Source organism: Lonchura striata, chromosome 8 (assembly GCF_050655825.1).
Source record: "Lonchura striata isolate lonStrDom1 chromosome 8, ASM5065582v1, whole genome shotgun sequence".
Taxonomy (NCBI): Eukaryota; Metazoa; Chordata; class Aves; order Passeriformes; family Estrildidae; genus Lonchura; species Lonchura striata.
In genome coordinates, this window is record NC_140710.1 from 23,836,565 (window position 1) to 23,856,628 (window position 20,064).

The 20,064-nt window shown below is 44.2% G+C and overlaps 1 protein-coding gene across 1 annotated transcript in view; it reads left to right on the forward strand.

The window, feature by feature from the left end:
* LAMC1 (laminin subunit gamma 1) overlaps nt 1-20,064 on the forward strand; it is a 66,294-nt gene that overhangs the window by 29,266 nt on the left and 16,964 nt on the right. The window contains exons 2-7 of the mRNA XM_021525107.4: nt 12,721-13,025; nt 14,980-15,110; nt 16,514-16,680; nt 17,616-17,804; nt 19,746-19,863; nt 19,962-20,060. Of these exons, the coding sequence (XP_021380782.3) occupies nt 12,721-13,025; nt 14,980-15,110; nt 16,514-16,680; nt 17,616-17,804; nt 19,746-19,863; nt 19,962-20,060 (1,009 nt within the window). The remainder of the gene's footprint in view (nt 1-12,720; nt 13,026-14,979; nt 15,111-16,513; nt 16,681-17,615; nt 17,805-19,745; nt 19,864-19,961; nt 20,061-20,064) is intronic.

The window sequence follows — 20,064 nt, forward strand, 5'->3', positions numbered from 1 at the left end:
GTTGTGTTCCTCTTGCTGGAATGCGTTACCCTATGGAAGTAACACTCACCTAAGAATTTGGTCTGTGCCCTGTCATGTCTTACATAGTTTCTGAACCCTTTGCTTTTCTGCTTGAATAGGTAGAAGGAAGAAGCTCTCCACAATAATGACAGTTATTTTTAATGTTAGGGAAAAATTCAGCCAAAGAGGGAACTGGGATTCAAACATCATCTCTCACAGCTTTTGGCTTCTGCAGTCAGATGTGACTCTGAAGATATTCTTTTTGTGAAGTTGAGAAGATGCAAGACTTGCCTCCTAAACCTCAACCAAGAAGCTGACACATAGGAAAGCCCTGTGTTCCTCTGCTGCTTGTTACCCACTCCTGTTTTAGCAAAACTGGGAATTCAATGTTATTTTGGGTGAGTGGCTGCAAATGTCTCACATTACCCACTTGGATCTTGGCAGTCATTAGTATTTCTGCTGCTTGTCTTGTGTCCATTTGCTGCCTTGCATTTAAGGAGTCCTTAATAAGATTTTAATCTGTAGCAAGTCTTCTTTTCAAACTGAAGTAGAGCAAGGCTTTTCACTTTTAATTTAGCATGGAGTTCTATAAGAAGTTTGCGGGTAGAAGGCAGAGTCAGTGTTGCATGTGTTTGTGGTGAAGCAAGATCCTTTCACCACTGGTCCACTGCATTTGCAACATTGCCTTTACATGGACAGACCCTGAGTTTAACTCATTTTCTCCTTTCAGAGGCCCTTGCAACTGATGAATCTCCTGTTTTGGCTCTAAATTTTATGTCATTGAAGCAGAGACCAAATAAGAAATGCGGTGTGCCAAAAGAAGACACCTGTCTGCTATGGCTAATGTATGCTGCTCTCAAGGGTTTAAAATTAGCTTTTAGGGGTTTTTACCTGTGAGTGCAAATTTTGCCCTGTTAATTGCTTTAAGGGTAAGGATTGATATTTAGTTGAAACCAGAAGTTTATTGGGAAGTGATAAACTTCAAAAAATAATTATCTGATCAGACCACCAAGGAAGCAAACTTTTAGGATTTGTACCATTTGATATCTTTTGGGATTTCCTCCATTTCTATTGCACTGTTGTACAGATCTTTTTTTGAAGTGATACTGTGAAGATTAACATTTGGGGTTGTGTGATAGTCGATTTCTGTGACTCCTGAGTGAGGTACCTGTCTAGGCAGGTGTAGAGGAACAGAGACATGGAATACTGTGGAGCCTTGGAAGTCTGAGCTTTTGGAGAAGCTAAACCATCATTGCTGAGCCTCAGCAGTAGATTGAAGAGCGTGATGATATTCATCTTTCTTGGGATGTCTGTAGATTGAAGGACCACAGGTAGGTTGGTTTGGGTTTGACTTATCAGTAAATTTAAGAATTTAGTGAAAACAAAGTCTCGAGAGCATTGTATTATTTGAGACTTCACAAAGGCAGAGGCTTTACAGATGGGCCTAAGTGGCTGTTTCTTTCCCTAAAAAATGCTATCAAAAGTGTCAGGATGCAAAATAAGGACCCTGAAAGGAGAGGGAAAAAGAATTCTTTTGACCCCTATTTTGTGGGCTTCTACTGATGGGCAATGGATTACTTTAAGCTTTAATGCATGGTATTTTACATTACTAACTGAGTTATGAGAGTTGTCATCTAACTTCAAATAAAGCTTTTTCATTACCTAGGGATTCAGCATTTTTAAAATTAATGTACTTAGCAGTACTAATAAGAAAATGAATTTTAAAGTTTCTCTCCTGAGAAAAATATCTTCCCTCTGGTAGAGTTCCTTTAGACTTCACAGCAGTGTAGTGTGCCTGAGGAAAATCTCATCCCTTGGCATTCAGTGCAGATGGTTAAACTCACTTTCTGTGCAATGACCCTCTTTTGGGCAGTGCTGTTACCTGAGGAAATCCCTGCTTGATGTTCTGCTTGAGGAACGTGTGCAGGGCTGGGCAGGCTGTGGTGTGTCCAACAAGCTGTGGCACATGACTAGCACCACCACATAAGCTCAGAAAGTTAGAAGTTCCTGCAGAAGATCTTGTAAATGCATTAATGTTTAATTTTCTTGTATCTGCTGGGGCTGATGTAGGAACGCACTTTTTCCAGGAAACTCATTTGATGTTACACTATCTCAGCAATGTCCCCACTTCAGCAACTCTGTTGGTATCTTCTCAATCTTTCCTTTACAAAGCAGGGAAGTAATATCTCAGTCTGGAAACAAAACAGTAAGGAAAGTTCATGTTCATGTACCCATTCTTTTTCTTTTTCACAGTTTTCTCTGTTCCTGGATTGCCAACCTTTAGCCTGTAGAAGGAATTCTGATCTATAGGTAACTTTCCAAATTGAGGTCTGGTGTAGATACATTGAGGTGTTTTGGAGCCTGATGTGAAGCAGATCTGACTCTTCTAATCTGTCAGTTAAATCAAGAGCTGCAGATTTTGCAGCTGGGCATATCAAGAAGTCTGGACTTAGCATTACCTTTGAACGGTCAGCAGGGAAGCATCCAATTTTATTCTTTGTTCATGGTATTCCAGAATAATCTTACAGATTTGCTTCTGTCCCTTCATGCTAAACCATGCTACCTTCTTGAGTACTTGTGTTTTTTGGCTAAACTCTTTTCTCAGAACTAGCCACGGCGTTAAGTAGTACTTTGTCCTTCATGTGTCTCCAGAGGGGATGTGTGGGTGAACATGAACTCACACAATTGTGTGTTTTACACCCTGTTGTGACTTCCACAAGCTCTGGCAGTGCATACAGATTATTCTCCAGAGGCAAAATTGAAGGCATATTCTGGCTGTTACGTGTAAATCAGGAACTGGAGTGCAGTTCCTTCTCTGCTTCAGTAAAAATTTGGAAGAGCTTTGCTTATAAATTCCCAAAACATATTTGAAACATAACCGAGTGGCAAGCTTTGTTTTGGAAATGACCTCGCTCCAGCAATGGTTTTGTCAAGTCTGTTTATCCCAATTTCTTCCCCAGCTTAATAGTGTGAGAAAGTAAAAACCATTGTGTGTGTGGGTGGTTGAAAATGGGCTCTATGGATATTGCTGCAATTTGGGTTTCATAAATAATGGTAGCTTCTGCATAAGCCTGTAATTGACTGAAAATGCATTAAAAGTTAGTATGAAGGCAGGTCAACTGCTGCTTCAAATCCATTGCTGGAGTCTCTTGGGAGGAGGAGAAGAGGGAGAGTAAGGAGATACACAAATTGTGCATCGTTAAACTGCGCAATTCCAATGTGCTCAAAGTTAGTTTTCTAAAGTATTTGCTGGAAAGAGCAAAACTTAAATACTTGAGAAGAGAAAGCTGTTGATTCTGCATCAGGCCAGGTGATGGATACTCACAGCAACAGTATTATTCCCAAATAACAGTGCTGTTAATTATGGCCTGTGTCTGAAAGAAATCTGGGGCTGGTGAGTGGGAGTTGGAAAGGCTGAAGGGAGAGTAAAACATCAAAATTCCAGAGAATTCAACATTCTGTGTGAAGAAAGTTTCTGGCCTCTCTGTGGCTGTACAGCCAGCAGTGCGTGAGTCAGTCTGGAGGGTCATGTTACTCCCAGAGCTGCTGAACTTGCTGCTGCTTAGAGCACTCATTGTATATAGACATATCACTTAATTTGTTCTTAATTAAGCTCAACAATATGAGCTGTGTGTTTTTGATATCTAATTCAGATAGGAGCAAAGCCAGGTGTTAGAGCTGTTGCAGGCTGTGAGCGCATGTGTGTCAGGGGTGAATGGGTAAAGTGCTGCCTTTTGATAGGGGTAAAGGCTTCAAAATGTTATTTAATAGAAACTAGCTGATTATCATGAGTGATGGAGCCATTGAACTGGGTGGAGCAGCAGTGCTGCCGTGGGAGCTGGTGTGCCCACCTTCAGGAGTGCTGGGCCTGGAGCAGGGGGCATCTCACTCACCTACACATATGGGCACCATGCAGAGTAATTTTCCTGCTGCCTTTGGTCAGGACACCTTTGGCTCTGATCACCTGGGTTTGTTGAACTTCTGAAACTGAAGCATCACATGCTTTGACTTAAGGTGTGCTGATTGAAAGAGCAGGGGGAGGACATTGAGCTGCAGAAGGGTGAGGCTCCTGGGAGGGTATGCAGAAGGAAAATAGGCCTCAGGAAAACCTGCTGACATTCCTGCACTAACAACATTCACAGAATGCTTTCTATTTCATTTTTTTTCCCCCTCAGAAGTCAGTAAAATCTAGTTGTCCTTTAAAGATACGGTTTCACAATTCTCACCAGATTATCTGATACTAACTATATTTCTTGCAAGGGACTGCACTACAGTCCAGTAGACTTTTTTATTTTAACAGGAAATCATGTTTTTGCCAATTGGCCACATACCATATTTAAAGAAGCTGTGACCTCAGTTTTCTGTAGCTATTTAAACTTTTGAAGTGTGAAAGTAGTTTTTAGTCTCTCTTTTTTTTCAGCTATTTTTCCGTCCCCACATCTCCATTTTCATCTCTGAAAAGGTACAGTTGGAGCTGAACATCAGGAATACTCCCTCCAACACCTCCTACTGTCAGATTAAAATTTCTGAGGGGAAATGATTGAAATGGGATTTGCTCATTAAGTTGAAGACCATGAGAATGACTGGAAAGTGGGTAAGACTTGTTGCTTTCTTGTGATTCCTGTGGAGATGTGGTCTTACATAAGAAACATTCATGAGAGATGCTTTTCTGTGTTGCTGGGGATCAAGGATGGAAAGTGTCCAATTCAATGGAAAGATTTTTGGTGCAGCTTCTCTGGCCTGCTGCTGCTCTGGCCTGTGGAGGGGCTTCTGGACCTTTGATAGAAGCAAATCAACTTTCCAAGGATCCCAACCTGCAATCACACCAAAACTGGCTTGTTTTGGTGCTAATTCTGGTGGTAGGAAATAGCTTTGCAGTCCTGATATGTGAATGAGATGGAGTCCTCCCCAAAAAGCCCATGGCATCCTTGATCATCTGTTATCTGCTGTGCTTGCCAAGCCTAAAGGGCCTTTTAAAAATGAGCTTTTATAATTTGTGCTGAAAAAGGACTTTGAGACTTCCTGTGCAGCTAGGATTTTTGTGTTGGACATGGGATCTTCCCAGTCCCCAGTGAATAAACACAGCTGGCTGTTTTGGGAAATGGACTTAACATCTTTGCATCAAAGCTGTACAAATAAGACATCAAGCTGTACTGAATTAATGGATAAGGTTTTCTGACTTTTACACTGACTTAAAAGTGATCAAATAAAAAGATGCATTTTTTGCAAGGCTGCCTTCAGCCCAGAGCAGGGGGAAATAAGCCTCCCCCCTTTGGATACATGACTAAAACAAGCAGCCTCGATGACCTATCAATGTTGGATTATCATGCAATAATTTACTGGGCAGCCTTTTGCTGGCCGGAGCTGCCCACGCACAGGAGTCAATGGTGCCTTTGTTTGGGAGTGCTGGAAGAATGCATGATCTAATGTGGTGGTGGGAGTTTGCCTTCGTTCCAGCGTGCTCCAGGCTGTGCTCATTCCCCCAGTGTCCCAAACACATTTCCTTCCTCTGTCCCCATCTTAGAACGGGCTCCCAGAAAAAACAATCCATGTTTGTGTCTCTGTCAGGCTTTTTTAAAACCCCAGCACCCATCTGTGGTGGAGCTCCACATGCCAGAATCTTTGGTGTGGTGGGGCATGACTTAAGAAAAGATTGTTAAAATCCTTCAGGCCTTTCTTGTTCATGATATATGCACATAAATCTTGAGGCTCTTCAGGTGAGGACAAGAAATAGACCTAAGATTTATTATTACTAGTTTGTGTTCCTGTAAAGGCCACAGCTAGGAACGTGAGAACTGTTGTCTCTGCTTCTGCATGGAGTTATTTCCCTAGTGGAATTCCTCAGAAATCCTTTAATTCCTTTTTCAGATGCTGGATATTCCATTTGCTTGGGCAATACCAGTGCTCTTATCTTCCTCCTCCTCTACAAATTTTCTCAGAAAACTAGGCTGTAGTTGTTAAAGGACATTTGCTCTAGGACTTCAGAAATTTCTTCATTTTGATCATAAGTGTGGCTTTTTCATGCACATGTGATGCAAGTGATATAACTTAACACTTACATGTCCTGCAGGTGTTGGGCTGTTGTTTAATGAAAGTACTTTATTCTGAAAGAAAAGTGTCTCCAGGTGTTTTTCACTCTCCTCCCCTCCTTATAAACTGTGCAGCTCTTGTTGCTTATCTGCATGCTGAAAACTCCCATCTCATTTGCATTAGATGGGATAACTCATTCTCCTTAAATACTGCCCTCTCATTTGCTGCCCCTGTGATCCAGGAGGGAAGGCTCTGCCAGGGTTTCTAGCATGAGAGACTGAACAAAATACTGTGGTAGTTGAGAATTTGGAGTGGTTGGTTGGCTCAAGAGGCAGTGATTGTTATTGAGGAAAACCTTGTGAACTTGATGGCTTCTGTCTGCTGACATCCAGGTTTCTGTCCCCTGCTAGGAACACACTGTTTGTGTGAGGTTCTGGGGTCTGTGTGTCTGGAATAATCTGAGCCAGTCTGTTTTGCTCATGGCTGGTCCAGCATTGGGCTGGGTGCTGGCAGAGCTGATGGTTCATGAAGGGCAGAGTTGAGGCAGGAATAAGGGTGAATGACATGGAGCACATTTCAGTCTATTAACTGAGAAAGCTGGCATATCTTCCTGGGAATGATGAGGAAACAGGTCAGAAGAAAAAAGCAAAATGAAATGCCAATTATATCTGATTGCTCTCTGCCCTTCACTGCAAAATGGAAATGAAATCCAGTCAAAAAGTACTAAGTAGGCTGTATTTGTTACTGGGTTTGTTTTCAATTCTTTTAACCTTTACTGAGACATAGGTTGTCAGCAAGTACCTGTGTGAGAAAAGCTGCCTTGAAACAGGAGCCAACCAAAAGAGAAACAGTAAAGTTTAACCATTTCATTAGTGCCCAGTGGATTTTGTGGTGAATGATTCTGCAAAAGTTTGGTTCTTTGCCCAAGGCAGTGTTCTCAGGTGGATTATTTTTTCCCTCGGCAAAACTCAGTGGCTGTATGTAGGAGAGGTAGCATTGATTCTTTCCATGTGCCAGTCCTGTGTGCAGGGGATTCCAGTGGACCGATAATAAAGGTGGCTGAGTGTCCTCTGGGCTTATCTCACCCAGGCATCTGCTCACAATTCAGCACTTGCAGTCACCATGCCAGCTGGCGGGACAGTCTTCCTGATGTAAATTATCCATTTCTGAGGAGCATGAATACAAGGAGGTCTTTTGTGTGTAGAATGAATTCCTGACTTCAGGGAAAAGGGAGGAGTTTTTGAAGATCTAAATGGCATTGGCTTATATGGGTTTTAGCATGGTACATTTCCTGGTGGACCTTGGGATACTGAATTTGGCAATGACCCAGCTGAGGGAGGGCTGTAATTTCTGATGACAGCTGGCCAGTCCCAGCAGTGTGAGCAGGTTGTTTGGGGCAGTATCCCCTGAATCAAACAATGCTGAACATTTTCTGTGCCACTTCTGCTGCCTCTCCAGGCACAGGACTTGCTCTTTTCTTTGAATCTGTAATTACACTATTGTTTTGAAGGCTTGTATGTGTGCTTGCTTACAGTAGAGAAAGTGATTAAAGATTTTTTTTTCGTGATCCTGAATTGTCAGAGGGAGCTGGTAATTGTGTCACCATGTCACTTGTTGGTGAACAGCTCCATGCCTGAGAAAAGATGGAGTTTTTAAATGTGTGGCTCATGATTTTGAGCTCTGGATGCTTTAAAACACACATCAAATTGCACTTGTGAAGCATTAAGCTCCTGGTCACTGATTCCAGCATCTGGAGTTCCTCCTGCAAAACGGATCTGTCACTTCTCAATACACACAAGGAAATACTACCTGACACTTGACACTATCAGACAATTCTAAGCCAAACTGAGCTCCAAGTCAGTACTGGCTTCTAGGAAGAGGAGAACAATGTCTTTTTGTCTTCTAAATGTAATATTTAAAACTGCCTTTCACCTGGCTATTGCTGTCACCATTTCCTAGCGTCATAGCTATATGTGTTTAGTCAGTCCAGCAAGACATGAAAAAAACCTAGGCTGATTATCTTTGCTAGAAAAAGGCTCTGCAGCCTCAAAAAACTGCCAGGCTGTTAAGCACAGTATTTATGTTCAGTGTGAACAGTGGGGAAGCAATTTCCACACTGTGTCAGCTGGTCTTGGGTAAACTCCATTGTTCCTGCTGTATTTACCCAGCAAGGCACTGCACAGCCTCTCTCTGTGCATTAACTGCATTCCTCTTTAATGCCATTAACTGCACTGCTCAAGGAGTTATGCTGCCAGCTGCCATAAATGTCTTTTTCATGTGGGCTGCTCACTTGGGAGGGGTTTGAATGTATTTTCTTGGCCTGCCATGAAAAAGGGAGGGTCCTTGCCATTTAGCAGAAGGGGTTCCCAGGGATAATGTTTTCATGCTACCCAGAGCGCACTTGGCATGTGCTGTGTCTTTAGCTGAGCTGGGCCTTTCAGGAAGCAGTAGGAGACCTTGTCAGGAAACAAGGATCATAATTCAGTTATAGTGGAGACAAAAAAGTAGTTATTTTCTGGGGCAAGCAGCCTGTGACCCGAGCTTTGAACTAGAGCAGAAAGTTGTGTGTGTGAGTGAAAGCACATGCTCAGCCCCCTCATCATTCCCAGGATTCTTTTGAAGCATTTCCTCCCCATCTTGATGAAGCCTGAACACAGGGGTTTTGCTTCACACCAGAGGAATGCAGTATTAGTAGATAACTAACCACCCCAGTTCAAAAGAACTGGGTATTCCTGACAATTCAGCTGACACTGTTGTTTCTGGCTTATTTTTTATCCCCTCTTGACTTAGGGAATGGCTGCTCTTGCCTGATGTTTTCCCATTTTCACTTGTCATTAAAGTTGCCCAAAGAAATCCCACCAGGGCTGACTTTCAGTGTTATATTTTTTTTTATCTTACCATGTGAGCTCTCATTTAGCTGATGATATTTTTATTAATAATAAAACTACGATAGTAGTTGTGTTTTTTAGTTGCTCTCCATCCAAGATGTTGGTGTCGTTCTGGGATAGGCTGTCAAGTCGCAGGTCAACACACTTTGGGGTATTCCTGCAGAAGGAAAAATTATTTGCTTCCTGGGCCCCTTGCCTTTTACCTGGTAAAGGTGTGAAGTGTATCCTGGATTTGTTTACCATGGACCTGAAAAAGATGTTTGTGTGTCTCCAGTCTATTGTCTTGTGTCTGAGTTCCTGCGTGTGCACTTTGTTCCTACCTCAAGCATATTTTGCCTTCAGCAAGGAGCTCTCTTTGAGAGAAGAGCCCATGCAGTGAGAGAAACAGGAAAGCTGGGAGGGCCTGATCTGTACACAGGATGCCTGCTTCTTACCTTTATTGCAATTCATGAGAAAAACACTCCAAATACACAGGAACGGGATTCATCTCTTGTGTTGGGTAGGAAGGGGAAGGAATGCCTAAGTTAAATTAGTGTTGATTCTTTGGAAGAAAGCAGTTTGACATGAATGGTGGTGCTTGCTTCTCATTTGTCTTTTGTATGTAAGAAAATCTCATTAAATAATCAACCCCAAACCAACAGTGAGCTGGTACTGAGGACAAGCCACAATTGTAAATGTCTGGCTTCCAGTTTTGTGCTTAGGTCATCCATAATACATGATCCATGCACACGTGATATAAATAGGAAAGGGTATTTTGTAGGAAGTATCAGGGGGCTTGTATCTCTATGATATCCCAGCTGTCCTACATGTCACACACAGACAATAGTATTTGGTGGGTAGTTTAAACACCAGATTGGTCCTTTTCTATTCTTGGGTGTCATGGTTTGACACTGGCCAAATGCCAGATATCCACAAAGTTTGCTTACTTTTGTGACATCTTAGCAGAGGAGAGGGGGAAAAATTAACAAAGGGCTCATGAGTTAAGGACTGAGACAAAACACTTTAAGGGCAATGTAGGTTCAATTTTAAAGTCATAAAATAAATGTATTATTAACAGTCAGAGGAGGATGATGAGAAATAAAATAAGCCTTTAAAACACCTGTTTTCCCCCAACCCCTCCCTCTTTCCCACCAACAGTGCAGGAAGACAGGGCATGGGGGTTTTAGTCTGTAATTCAAGATCTTTTCCTCTTCACTGAGGGAGTGGGGTCTTTTCTCTGCTATGCCATGGGGTCCCTGCTATGGGCAGTCATCCCAAAACTGTTGTAGTGTGAGTCCCTTGTCCATAGGGTGCCGTCTTCTAAGGGAAGGCTGCTCTAGTTTGGAAGCAAGGGCTCTCTCTCTATCTCTGGAAGTGGGGCCCTCTCTTTCTCTAGTCTGGTCTCCCACTGGAACACAGCTTTCTCTAGCACCCACCCGCTCCACTTTTCCCATGGGCTGCAAATGGATCTCTGCATCCCCTGTGGACTTCAGGCATTCCAAGGGGACAGTTTGTTTCACCACAGTCCTTACCATGGCCTGCAGAGGAATCTCAGCTCTGATGCTTGTGGCCTCTTCTCTTTACCTACCTTGCTGTCACCATGTTGTTTTCCCTCACACATCCTCATTTCTTCCTCTTCTCTGAGTAGAACAAAGACTGCTGCTTGTAGGTGTCATTGCCAACAAGTTCCACCGATTCAAAGATTCTTGTGAGATCCCGCAGTGCCGAGGGGTCGATCTTGTCTAGGTTCCACTTTGGGGAGATGCCTGCCGTGTTTTCAGTGCCGACCACGTGTCCCCACTGCCATTGCAGGGGCAGCGGCCGCCGTGGCGCTGGTGCTGTTTGAGGCCTCTGTTCGTGCGGGGCGCCGGCAGGAGAAGCTGCCAGCCCTGCTGCCCTTCTGCCGGCAGCACGGCTGGCGGGGCGGCCAGGCAGGCAGGGCTCCTGGGGGCTGCCCAAAGGATGGCGGGGCAGCCACAGCGCATTGCCACGCACCACACCAGGGTTGGTCCCCAGCAGCAGCGCTTCGCCAGCCCTGGAAAAACAAATTGTGCGTGTGCGGTTTTGATTTTCTTCTTAAACATGTCATCACAGAGGCATTATCAACCTCTCTAACTGGGTCAGCAGCACGTGCATCTCCAGAGCCATCAGAGATTGGCTCTCTGTTGGACATAGTGGAAGCTTCTAGCAGCTTCTCACAGAAGCTTCCCCTGTGGGCCCCCCTGTTACCAAAAACCAGGCTGTGCTGGGCTAACACATATTGATTTTTATTTTTTTCAGGTATGTTGGTTTCTGGACCCTTTGCTGTGCTTCTCCTGCTACTTTGGCTCCTCCCTTGTGCCATACAGGCTTTGGGTGCGACGTGCCTAATGCGGGCTGGCCCCTGGCCTAATCACTGGGGGCCTTCAGGGCAGCTCCGTGGTTCGTGACCTAACACACGGCTGTCGGTGTGTGCGTGTGTTCTTTGAGGACACTCTGTTCTTGGTGCATGGTGCCTCTGGTCTGCTCTCACGTGTGAAGGAGGTGAACACTTCAGGAAGTGCCAAGCCTCATGTTAAAGTTTAACATGGTACAATTCATTCATTTTATAAGTGGAGGTTTAATCTGTGTGACTTTTGCAGGTTGAAAAAAACTGTTTCTCAATCAACTGAAACTCTTCTAGTAGCTTTTTTTTTGGATCAACAAAAGAACCGATGACGGCTGCAAGTTCTGCTTAGAGCGCTGTTTTTCTTGGAAGTGGTGGGAGCATAAAAGAGCATGGCAGGGACTAAACACCCGAGGTTTTATTCCAAACAAATTCAACGTTGTTTTAGCAAACTCCCTACATGCTCCAGGATGTCCTAATTGTACACAGTCTGCTTGCTGAAGTGGAGCAAGAACAGCTGGTATACAGCTGTATGCCTGTTCCTGGGAACCCTTGGCCAGTGTGGATAGCAGACGAAGGTGGCTGAAGAGTGTTGTGGTCCTTTTCTCCTAATGGGTTCTCTCAGGGATGTGACTACCCTGGGCTGTTGGTTTATGTATCTGGGATTAGATGCTCAAGTTACTGGAGAAGAGTCATGAGGGAGGATGATGTGCTGACTGCCACAGACTGGTTAGGAGGATAAAATTTATACAACAGAGGGCAAGGAGGTGGATTTTCTTTCATGCTTCTAGGTGATGGAGAACATGGGTAGCTTGGAAATTATTGCACTCTGATCTGTAAAATGCCTTGGTGATTTTAGTCATATGGTGTGGGAAACTTAAACCTAATTTTTTTTTTCCCAAGGAATGAGTAGAAGAGGGTTGTAGTCAGTAGGTTCAATGCTGCAGGAAAAGCTTTGTGAGCTGTAAAATGAGATTGAGGTATTGTCTATGTAGGGAAGAAGCAGAGGTACAAACCAGGCTCTGCAGTGTAACTTGCTCCTCTCTGGTTAATACTGTTTCTCCCATGCATATTTTTGGGAGAAATATCATCAAATGTCATTATTAACTTGGGCCTGGCCTTAAATGCACACAAACTCCTCATGGTTCTGATGTAGTCTGTCATCTGTTAGGGATGTATGTGGAAGAGAGTTGCAGCTTCTGAAATGTGTTTGGTTGCAGAGAAGCTTATAGGTCTCTTTATGTATTCAGCCTGCACTCAGCTTCTGCTTTCAGTTCCTTCACCTTGTCTTTGCTTGGAGACACTATACTGGCCTGGAAGAGATACTTCTGGTGTTGCTGGACAGGTTCATCCTTCTGGATAGTGCTGGGAAATGTTTCTCCAGAGGGAGAAATGCAGTGCAGCTCTTTCCATTCTTCCTCAATTTTGAGTCTTTCTCATGTCTCCTGTCCCCCACAGGAAAAGCCTTTGACATCACATACGTGCGCCTCAAGTTCCACACGAGCCGGCCCGAGAGCTTTGCCATCTACAAGCGCACGAAGGAGGACGGCCCTTGGGTGCCCTACCAGTACTACAGTGGGTCCTGTGAGAGCACCTACCACAAAATCAACCGTGGCTTCATCCGCACCGGGGAGGACGAGCAGCAGGCGCTCTGCACCGATGAGTTCAGCGACATCTCCCCTCTCACCGGAGGCAACGTGGCCTTCTCAACGCTGGAGGGGCGGCCCAGTGCCTACAACTTTGACAACAGCCCTGTGCTGCAGGTGTGTGAGCAGGACTATGTCGCTCAGGTGGTCTGAGTTGAGTCTTCCTGTTGGGTCACTCTGCATGGTGGCTTTGTGCCCGCTGGGCTGCACTACAGCCCTTACTCATAGTGAAAGGCCCTTGCACAGCTGAGTTGGGATGGACAATCCACAGAGGTGCTTTTGAAGGAAGAGTTGAACTCTTGAGTCTGTTGATAGTAAGTTTATGGTACAAAAAAGCAAACCCACTGGCTTTAAGGGTGATGTGTCACTGTGGATCATTTACGTTCAGAGGATAAATGTAAATCTCTGTCAGCGTAGAAGGCAGTTGTGGACATTCTGCTGTTGATACAGGGACAGAGAAAGGTAAAGTCTCAGTCCAGTTAATATTTGAGGCATCTGCATGTATATTTCAAGCAGAAAAAAAGTAAGAAATACAAGATTCTTCTAAATACATAAAACATTACAGGAATCCCTACCATCTACTCTTACATGTGTGTTGAAGCAGAGAATTTTGATTTTATCCTTGGTTTTTCTCTTACAGATGGCTTGGCAAGGGGTTTTGGCAGGGTTTTTTTGTTGTTGAACATTCTTGAATGTTTCTTTTGCATTCACAAGAGTGGTTGGGCAGTGGTCAGGAGCATGCTAGAGCACCAATTTGTCTGATTTACTTGCCAGTTTTTGTGTTCTGCTTGATGACTTCTCCAGTTTGTATTGCAACAAGGAGCTAAAGTTGTGGAGTTTGCTTCACTGGGGCTCGTTGTCTTCCTTTCAGAGCTGTGATTTACCATCACTTCCCTTTGCTCTTAGAGTAGCAGGAGTAGTCTGAGGCACCCAGCAGGCTCAGGGCTTGCCTGTTTCCGATTCGCAGGCAGGAGAGCAGAACCTGGTGGAGTTGGTTCTGAAAACTGAAGTGAAATGAAAAAATAAGATTAATGGGAAAGGACAAAGACTTTCTGAAGTGGAAAAGAACCAGTTTGGCCACCTCATTGGTGTAGCCAACCCTTGCAGAAAACCATGTCTTATCATTAAGGTGAATAAGGAGATTTCAAGTTAGCAGTTGTATCATTTTTCTGATAAGTTTCTCTATGTAAGGAAGAGATCTGACCACCAGTTTCTTAAAATACATACCAACTCCTGGTGTTGCTTTTTAAAACTGAAGTAAATGTGTACATTGTGATTGGTATTTCCATGTGTTTACATCTGTGTTTATAATTCAGTAAATAAATACTGTGTTACTGGCTGAGCAGTGACACAGGTGCTGCACTGTTGTACATACAGGAATGTTTCTTTGTGTTCTTTTTTATGGTGTTTGAAGGAAAACAGCTTTGTAAGGGTATAATAAAACCAAGGAGGTGCCAATGTCAGTGGCTGGCAGAATGTGATATGAAATTTGGCAACTGGCTGTTTGTGCTGGCTGCTGTTGCATGAGACCAGGGCAGTGTGTTACAGACACTGTGTAAATATTATGAAAAACTCTTGTGTTACAAGTCAGATCTGTCTGTCTTCCTCTGCCTCCCCCAGCCTCACTCATTTGTCTGTCTGTATCTTTTAGTCTAGTGCAATACGCCTGCAGACAAATGTACCCTAAAGATTTTCCCATTGGTGCTGCATAGCTTTGCAGGAAAACTACAGCCAGACAGACAAGTATGATTAGCAAGCTGGCATAATTGCCTGCCCTGCACTTTTTGCTGGAGAGGTTATTCAGTGCTTCCCAGCTGAAAGCAGTCAGGGTGTGAAGAGGCATTGGAAAGGGTCTCCAGAGAGGAGAAGGGGTCAGGAAAACCCACTTGAACTAAGAGGATGTGGCATAAGGCTTCTGGGACAGGAGTGTGTGAGCTCCCGAGGTGCAGAGGGGAAAATAATGAAGAAGGAACCAGCTGCTGAGGAATGACTTTGTTAATAGAACTGCTAATGACTGGTACTTTCTCAAAGGAAAGGATATTTCATCTGATGGGATTTCTTTCTGCTCTAGGAATGGGTGACAGCTACAGATATTAGAGTGACCCTCAACCGTCTGAACACATTTGGAGATGAAGTTTTCAATGACCCAAAAGTTCTCAAGTCTTACTACTATGCAATTTCTGATTTTGCTGTGGGTGGTAGGTGAGTAGACAATAAAACACTGTGCTTACTAAAGTTTTTGTTTAGTTTTACTAGACTGCTTTAAAGATAATGATTGTATTCACATCATACAAATAGTCTCTGGTCTTTACAGACTGTCCTAAATCAAGAATGCATTAGAATGAATTTTACATAATTTGCAAATATTGTGTATAAGCTTTTGTGGCTATAACTTCAGGGCTGGCAGAGATCAGTTTTTTTTTCCTTGATTAGATGAAATAATAAGTGACTTGAGAAGGTAAATGGTAAAAAGAATTAACTCAAATGAAAAACAAAAGAACAAAGTTTTTTTCTGCTGCGTGGTTTGTATGGTTTTTTTAATATGTTTTTAAATTATTCTCTCCTATGTCTGTACTCTTGAATAACAGTAAGTAGAAAATCTCTGTGTCTCTACTTCACATATATTGAAAAAGCTATCTCCTTTGGGGGTCTGGAATGTGGTACAACATGGTTGTTGTTGTCCATTCCTTTTGCCAAAGTCTATTATAGAATGTTTTAACCTTAGGTAGTTGATGATAAAATAAACAGAGATGAGACCACTGCAGGGTTTTGGCCTGCTTGTATGTGGCGGTCCTGAGACAGGGATTTGGCCACATGTGGATTTGTATTGGCTGCACCACCAGTCTGGAGGTCCCTGGGCTTCTGTATTAGTCATCTTTGTGCTATTTAATTTCCTACTGATACCACAGTAGCCCACACCCAGTGAACATACTGTGTTCTGGGCTCTCACTGGAGAGACGTTGTGGCAAGTTTACTAACATAAAGCTAGCTAAATCTTTGCTTCTCCTACTCGGGTTAGTCTGAAGACTGCAAAGGAGTTAGCTAACTGTCTTCCCTTTCAAATGCCTACCTAGAGCAGGCTGTACCTCTTTGTTTCATAGAATGGTTTTGTTTGGAAGGGACCTTCAGAGATCATCCAGCCCCCATCATGGGCAGGGATACCTTCCACTATCCCAGGTTGCTCCAAGCCCTGGCCAGTCTGGCCTTGGACACTTCTGGGATGGGGTAGCGACATCTTCCTTGGTCAACCTGTGCCAGTGATCCACCAGCCTCATTGATTCCTTATGTCCAATCTAAATTAAAATTTTAAAGGATGTTTAAAATTACTACCCCTTGTCCCATCACTACAGGCCCTGATAAAAAGTTTCTCTCTGTCTTGTAAACCCCTTTTAGGTATTAGAAGGTCTCCATAAGATATCCATGAAGCTCCCTTTTCTCCAAGCTGAATGATAGCAGTTTTGGTCTCAATTTTGTTGTAATCATTGACCTTCAAATTTCTCTAATCTCAGATTTTGAGATGTGGGCGCCCTGTTTTTTGGTGTTGCTTTGCGAATGACCTGGAGCCCTGGAGTTTTAATACCTGTTCCTTACCTCTCCTGAACCAGGTGCAAATGCAACGGGCACGCGAGTGAGTGTGTGAAGAATGAGCTTGGGAAGCTGGTCTGCAACTGCAAGCACAACACCTTCGGGGTGGACTGTGAAAAGTGCCTTCCCTTCTTCAACGACCGCCCGTGGAGGAGAGCGACCGCGGAGAGCGCCAACGAGTGCCTGCGTAAGTGCGGCTGCACCGGGACAGCCTGGCTGGGGCAGGGCCCTGCCTCTGCTGGAGCCAGGCTGGCCCTGCCTTCTTTTAACTTGTCTCAGTCACAGTTGGCCAGCACTGAGCACAGTTCGTGGGACTGTTGGTCATTCCACTTCTGCCTTGTGGGAGCTTTCTGGTAGAGCCGTAGGAATGAGCATCTCCTTTCTGGACGAGGATGGAAACCACCCATCTTTCCTAAAGAAAGAGGTGGCCTGCAGAAATGTACAGGCTTGTACTTTGAGACCCATGGGAAAAAAAAAATCAGTTTACTATGCTGGAGTATAATTTGCCTTTCAAAAGCTCCTCATTTAGCATCAGCTGATTTTTGTGTTTGTGTTACTGGTTTTTACAGTTACTTTTTGATTATTTAATCTAATTTCTGGACTGCAAATGCAGGTCTCTGTCACAGAACACCAATTTGCTTGGTGTTTTGTCCCAGACCACAGCTCCCGGTAGTTTACTTTATGGGGAAGCTTTTTCAGACAGAAAAGTTTCCTTCCTGTCTGACCTCTGTGTGTCTAGATAGGTCCCAGCTGTTGGTGGCTTCCCTCAATGGGCTGGTGAAATTGGGATGTTCTGCTGTCTAGGGATTAGCAATCCAGGGGAGAAGCTCTCATTACAGCATGGAGTAGCCTCATGTTACCTTTTCATGCTTGTTTGGATGACAGGGATCGGTGGTGCTGTGTGGGAGGACAGTATTTTGGCTGCAAGTGGCAGCCTGATGTTGAAAGAAGTGGGGTAGAAAATGCTGGTTTTCTTTTGGACATTGATGAGAATGGTCTCAAGTTTGTTTCAGATCTTGGAGTGTTTAAAAGCTCCTACCCCACCTCACAGAGCTGAACTGTGCAGGGTGGGTTTTGTGCTCTGGGGACGGGCTGGTCACTGACAGTGCCCTGTCTTTGCAGCGTGCGACTGCAACGGGCGGTCCCAGGAGTGCTACTTCGACCCCGAGCTGTACCGCGCCACGGGCCACGGCGGCCACTGCACGGCCTGTGCCGGCAACACCGACGGGCCCCGCTGCGAGCGCTGCCGGGACAGCTTCTACCGCCCGGCCAGCGAGCAGGGCTGCCTGCCCTGCAGCTGCAACCCAGTCGGTGAGCGCTGCTGCCAGCACGGCTGCTTGCAAGCTTCCACGCACCAAACCCACCTCTTCTGTCGGCCTGCAGCTCATTGCAAACTCTGGGGTAGAAAGAGGGAGGGGTTGTTTGGATTTCTTTTCTTTTTTCCATGTTTCTTGGGTTGTATTTTGGTTTAAGTTATCCTTGTATCTAAATGGAGTTAGGGTGGCAGGGGCAGATGGGTCACCTCTGCAGCACTTAGTCCTTTGAATGTATTCTGAAATAGATTTTTTTTCCACTGTCTATGTGTTACCCTGGATGCTCCCAGTACTAAAGAACTCATTTAAATTCTTAATAACCATGATGATGTGAGTGGGTATTTCTGGAAGTTGTTCATGCTGAGAAATTGTAGTGAACTTTAGCTGCTGCATCAGTTTCTCCTACTGAGTATCCAAGCGCTATAAATACAAACCAGTGAAACATTAAACACAAAGGGGGGTGGGGTGAAATAAAACAAAGTAAACTCAAAATATGTAATTAAACTTTTTTTAATAAACAGGGACAGGGTAATTCTGGCAGGAGAATAAATCTTTTGTCATGTAGAGAGCCACTTAACCTGTAAGGAGTGATCCTGTAACTACACCAGCCCACAGCAAGTAAGGTGGAAGGAAGGAAAAGGGTAACACATAGTAAGATATGATGTGAGGTTTCAAAAGAGTAGCTGGCATAAGTCATTGCTTGTAGCAAGCCCTAAAAGCAGCCAGGGAGAGGTCTGCCAGGGTGCATCTCCTATCTAATTTTGTCAAGGAGTCATTCAGTTGTGAAATTTTTGACCAATAAAGGCCCTTTCTTCTTCTGACTGCTTCCTGGATCCTTTTGTTAGACCATATTTTAAGAGGGATGTGGGTTGGTGTGAGCTGAGATGGTTGAAAGGATGCAGGGAAGTGACTTCTCAGATCTTTAAGGACAGCTTCCAAGGGCCTTTGTAGCTTAGCCATTAGCTTGTATGCAATGACGCACTGACACCCAGGGTGTTTTTGAATCTCCTGGATATGTTTGGATTGGTATTTTTTGTCAAGTACTCTTTTTTCCTAAATAATCCTAAGTGGGACTGCAAAGGGAACTTTGGCTGTATATGGTAAAGGTTTAGTGAGTTCTTCTGTCCCGTCCAGCCTAATCATCTTATAACTCTTCACTTTGCCATAATCTTCTGGTGTGGATTGAAGTGGAAACAAGCAACTATTTCTGTATATTAAAATATTTTTCTCCTGCTAGTTAACTCTTACAGTGCTGACAGCTCTGAGGCTGGTAGCTACATGGATGCTTGGGAGAAAGCATTTTATCCACTATGGATTAAAGAACCCTGCTGCTGTTTTTTGTGCAAGACCACTTGAATGGAGCAGTACTGAGGAAGACGTCCTTTCAAAAATGAGGGTTTTACTCATGAGTTTACTAGGATTCATAGTGGCACGTGCAGCCTTGTTCCAGAGAGGCAGTTTAGTCTTTAAATGCAACTTAGGAATCAAGGAAGGAAATTGGAGTGTGAAACAGAGAGGTCAGGGAAAGAAGAGATACTGATTAGGGGGAGCACAAGGGATTCAGGGAATAAAATTTTGGAAATTACATTTTGCAGAGTAAAACAGATGTGGAATTGGAGGCATGCAAATGTAGCACTGAGGATGAAGCAGAAAAAGGCAATTTGAAGTTAAAATTATATTTTATATATAAAAAGGTTGGTTAGTAAGAGTAAAAGGCTGAATATAGTTTGGGAAGACTAGATAACAGTTCATCTGTCTAGAGCTGCCAGGGGGAGAATTTGTGTGAACTAGAGGCAGTCTTCAGGTAAGCTGTCACTCATCAACTTGAGGCTGTGCTTCCTGCTTTCTGCTTCCTTATTTCTTGGCTGTTTTGTAAAGTTTGAGTAGCTGATGGAGCCATATGTGTGTGCTGAGGTGCCTGTCCCTGCTGTCCCCACAGGCTCCCTCAGCACGCAGTGTGACAGCTATGGCCAGTGCAGCTGCAAGCCTGGTGTGATGGGGGACAAGTGTGACCGGTGCCAGCCAGGGTTCCACTCCCTCTCTGAAGCTGGGTGCAGGTAAGGAGGATTGCAGGTCTCTAAAAGGAAAGCTAGGCTTTTTTTAAAGCTTTGTTTATGTGGCTCTTACTGAGCTAACCTCTCTCCTGACTGCCCAGGCCCTGTTCTTGCAATGCTGCTGGCAGCACAGGGGAGTGCAACGTCGAGACAGGGCGGTGTGCGTGCAAGGACAATGTGGAAGGATTCCACTGTGAGAGGTGA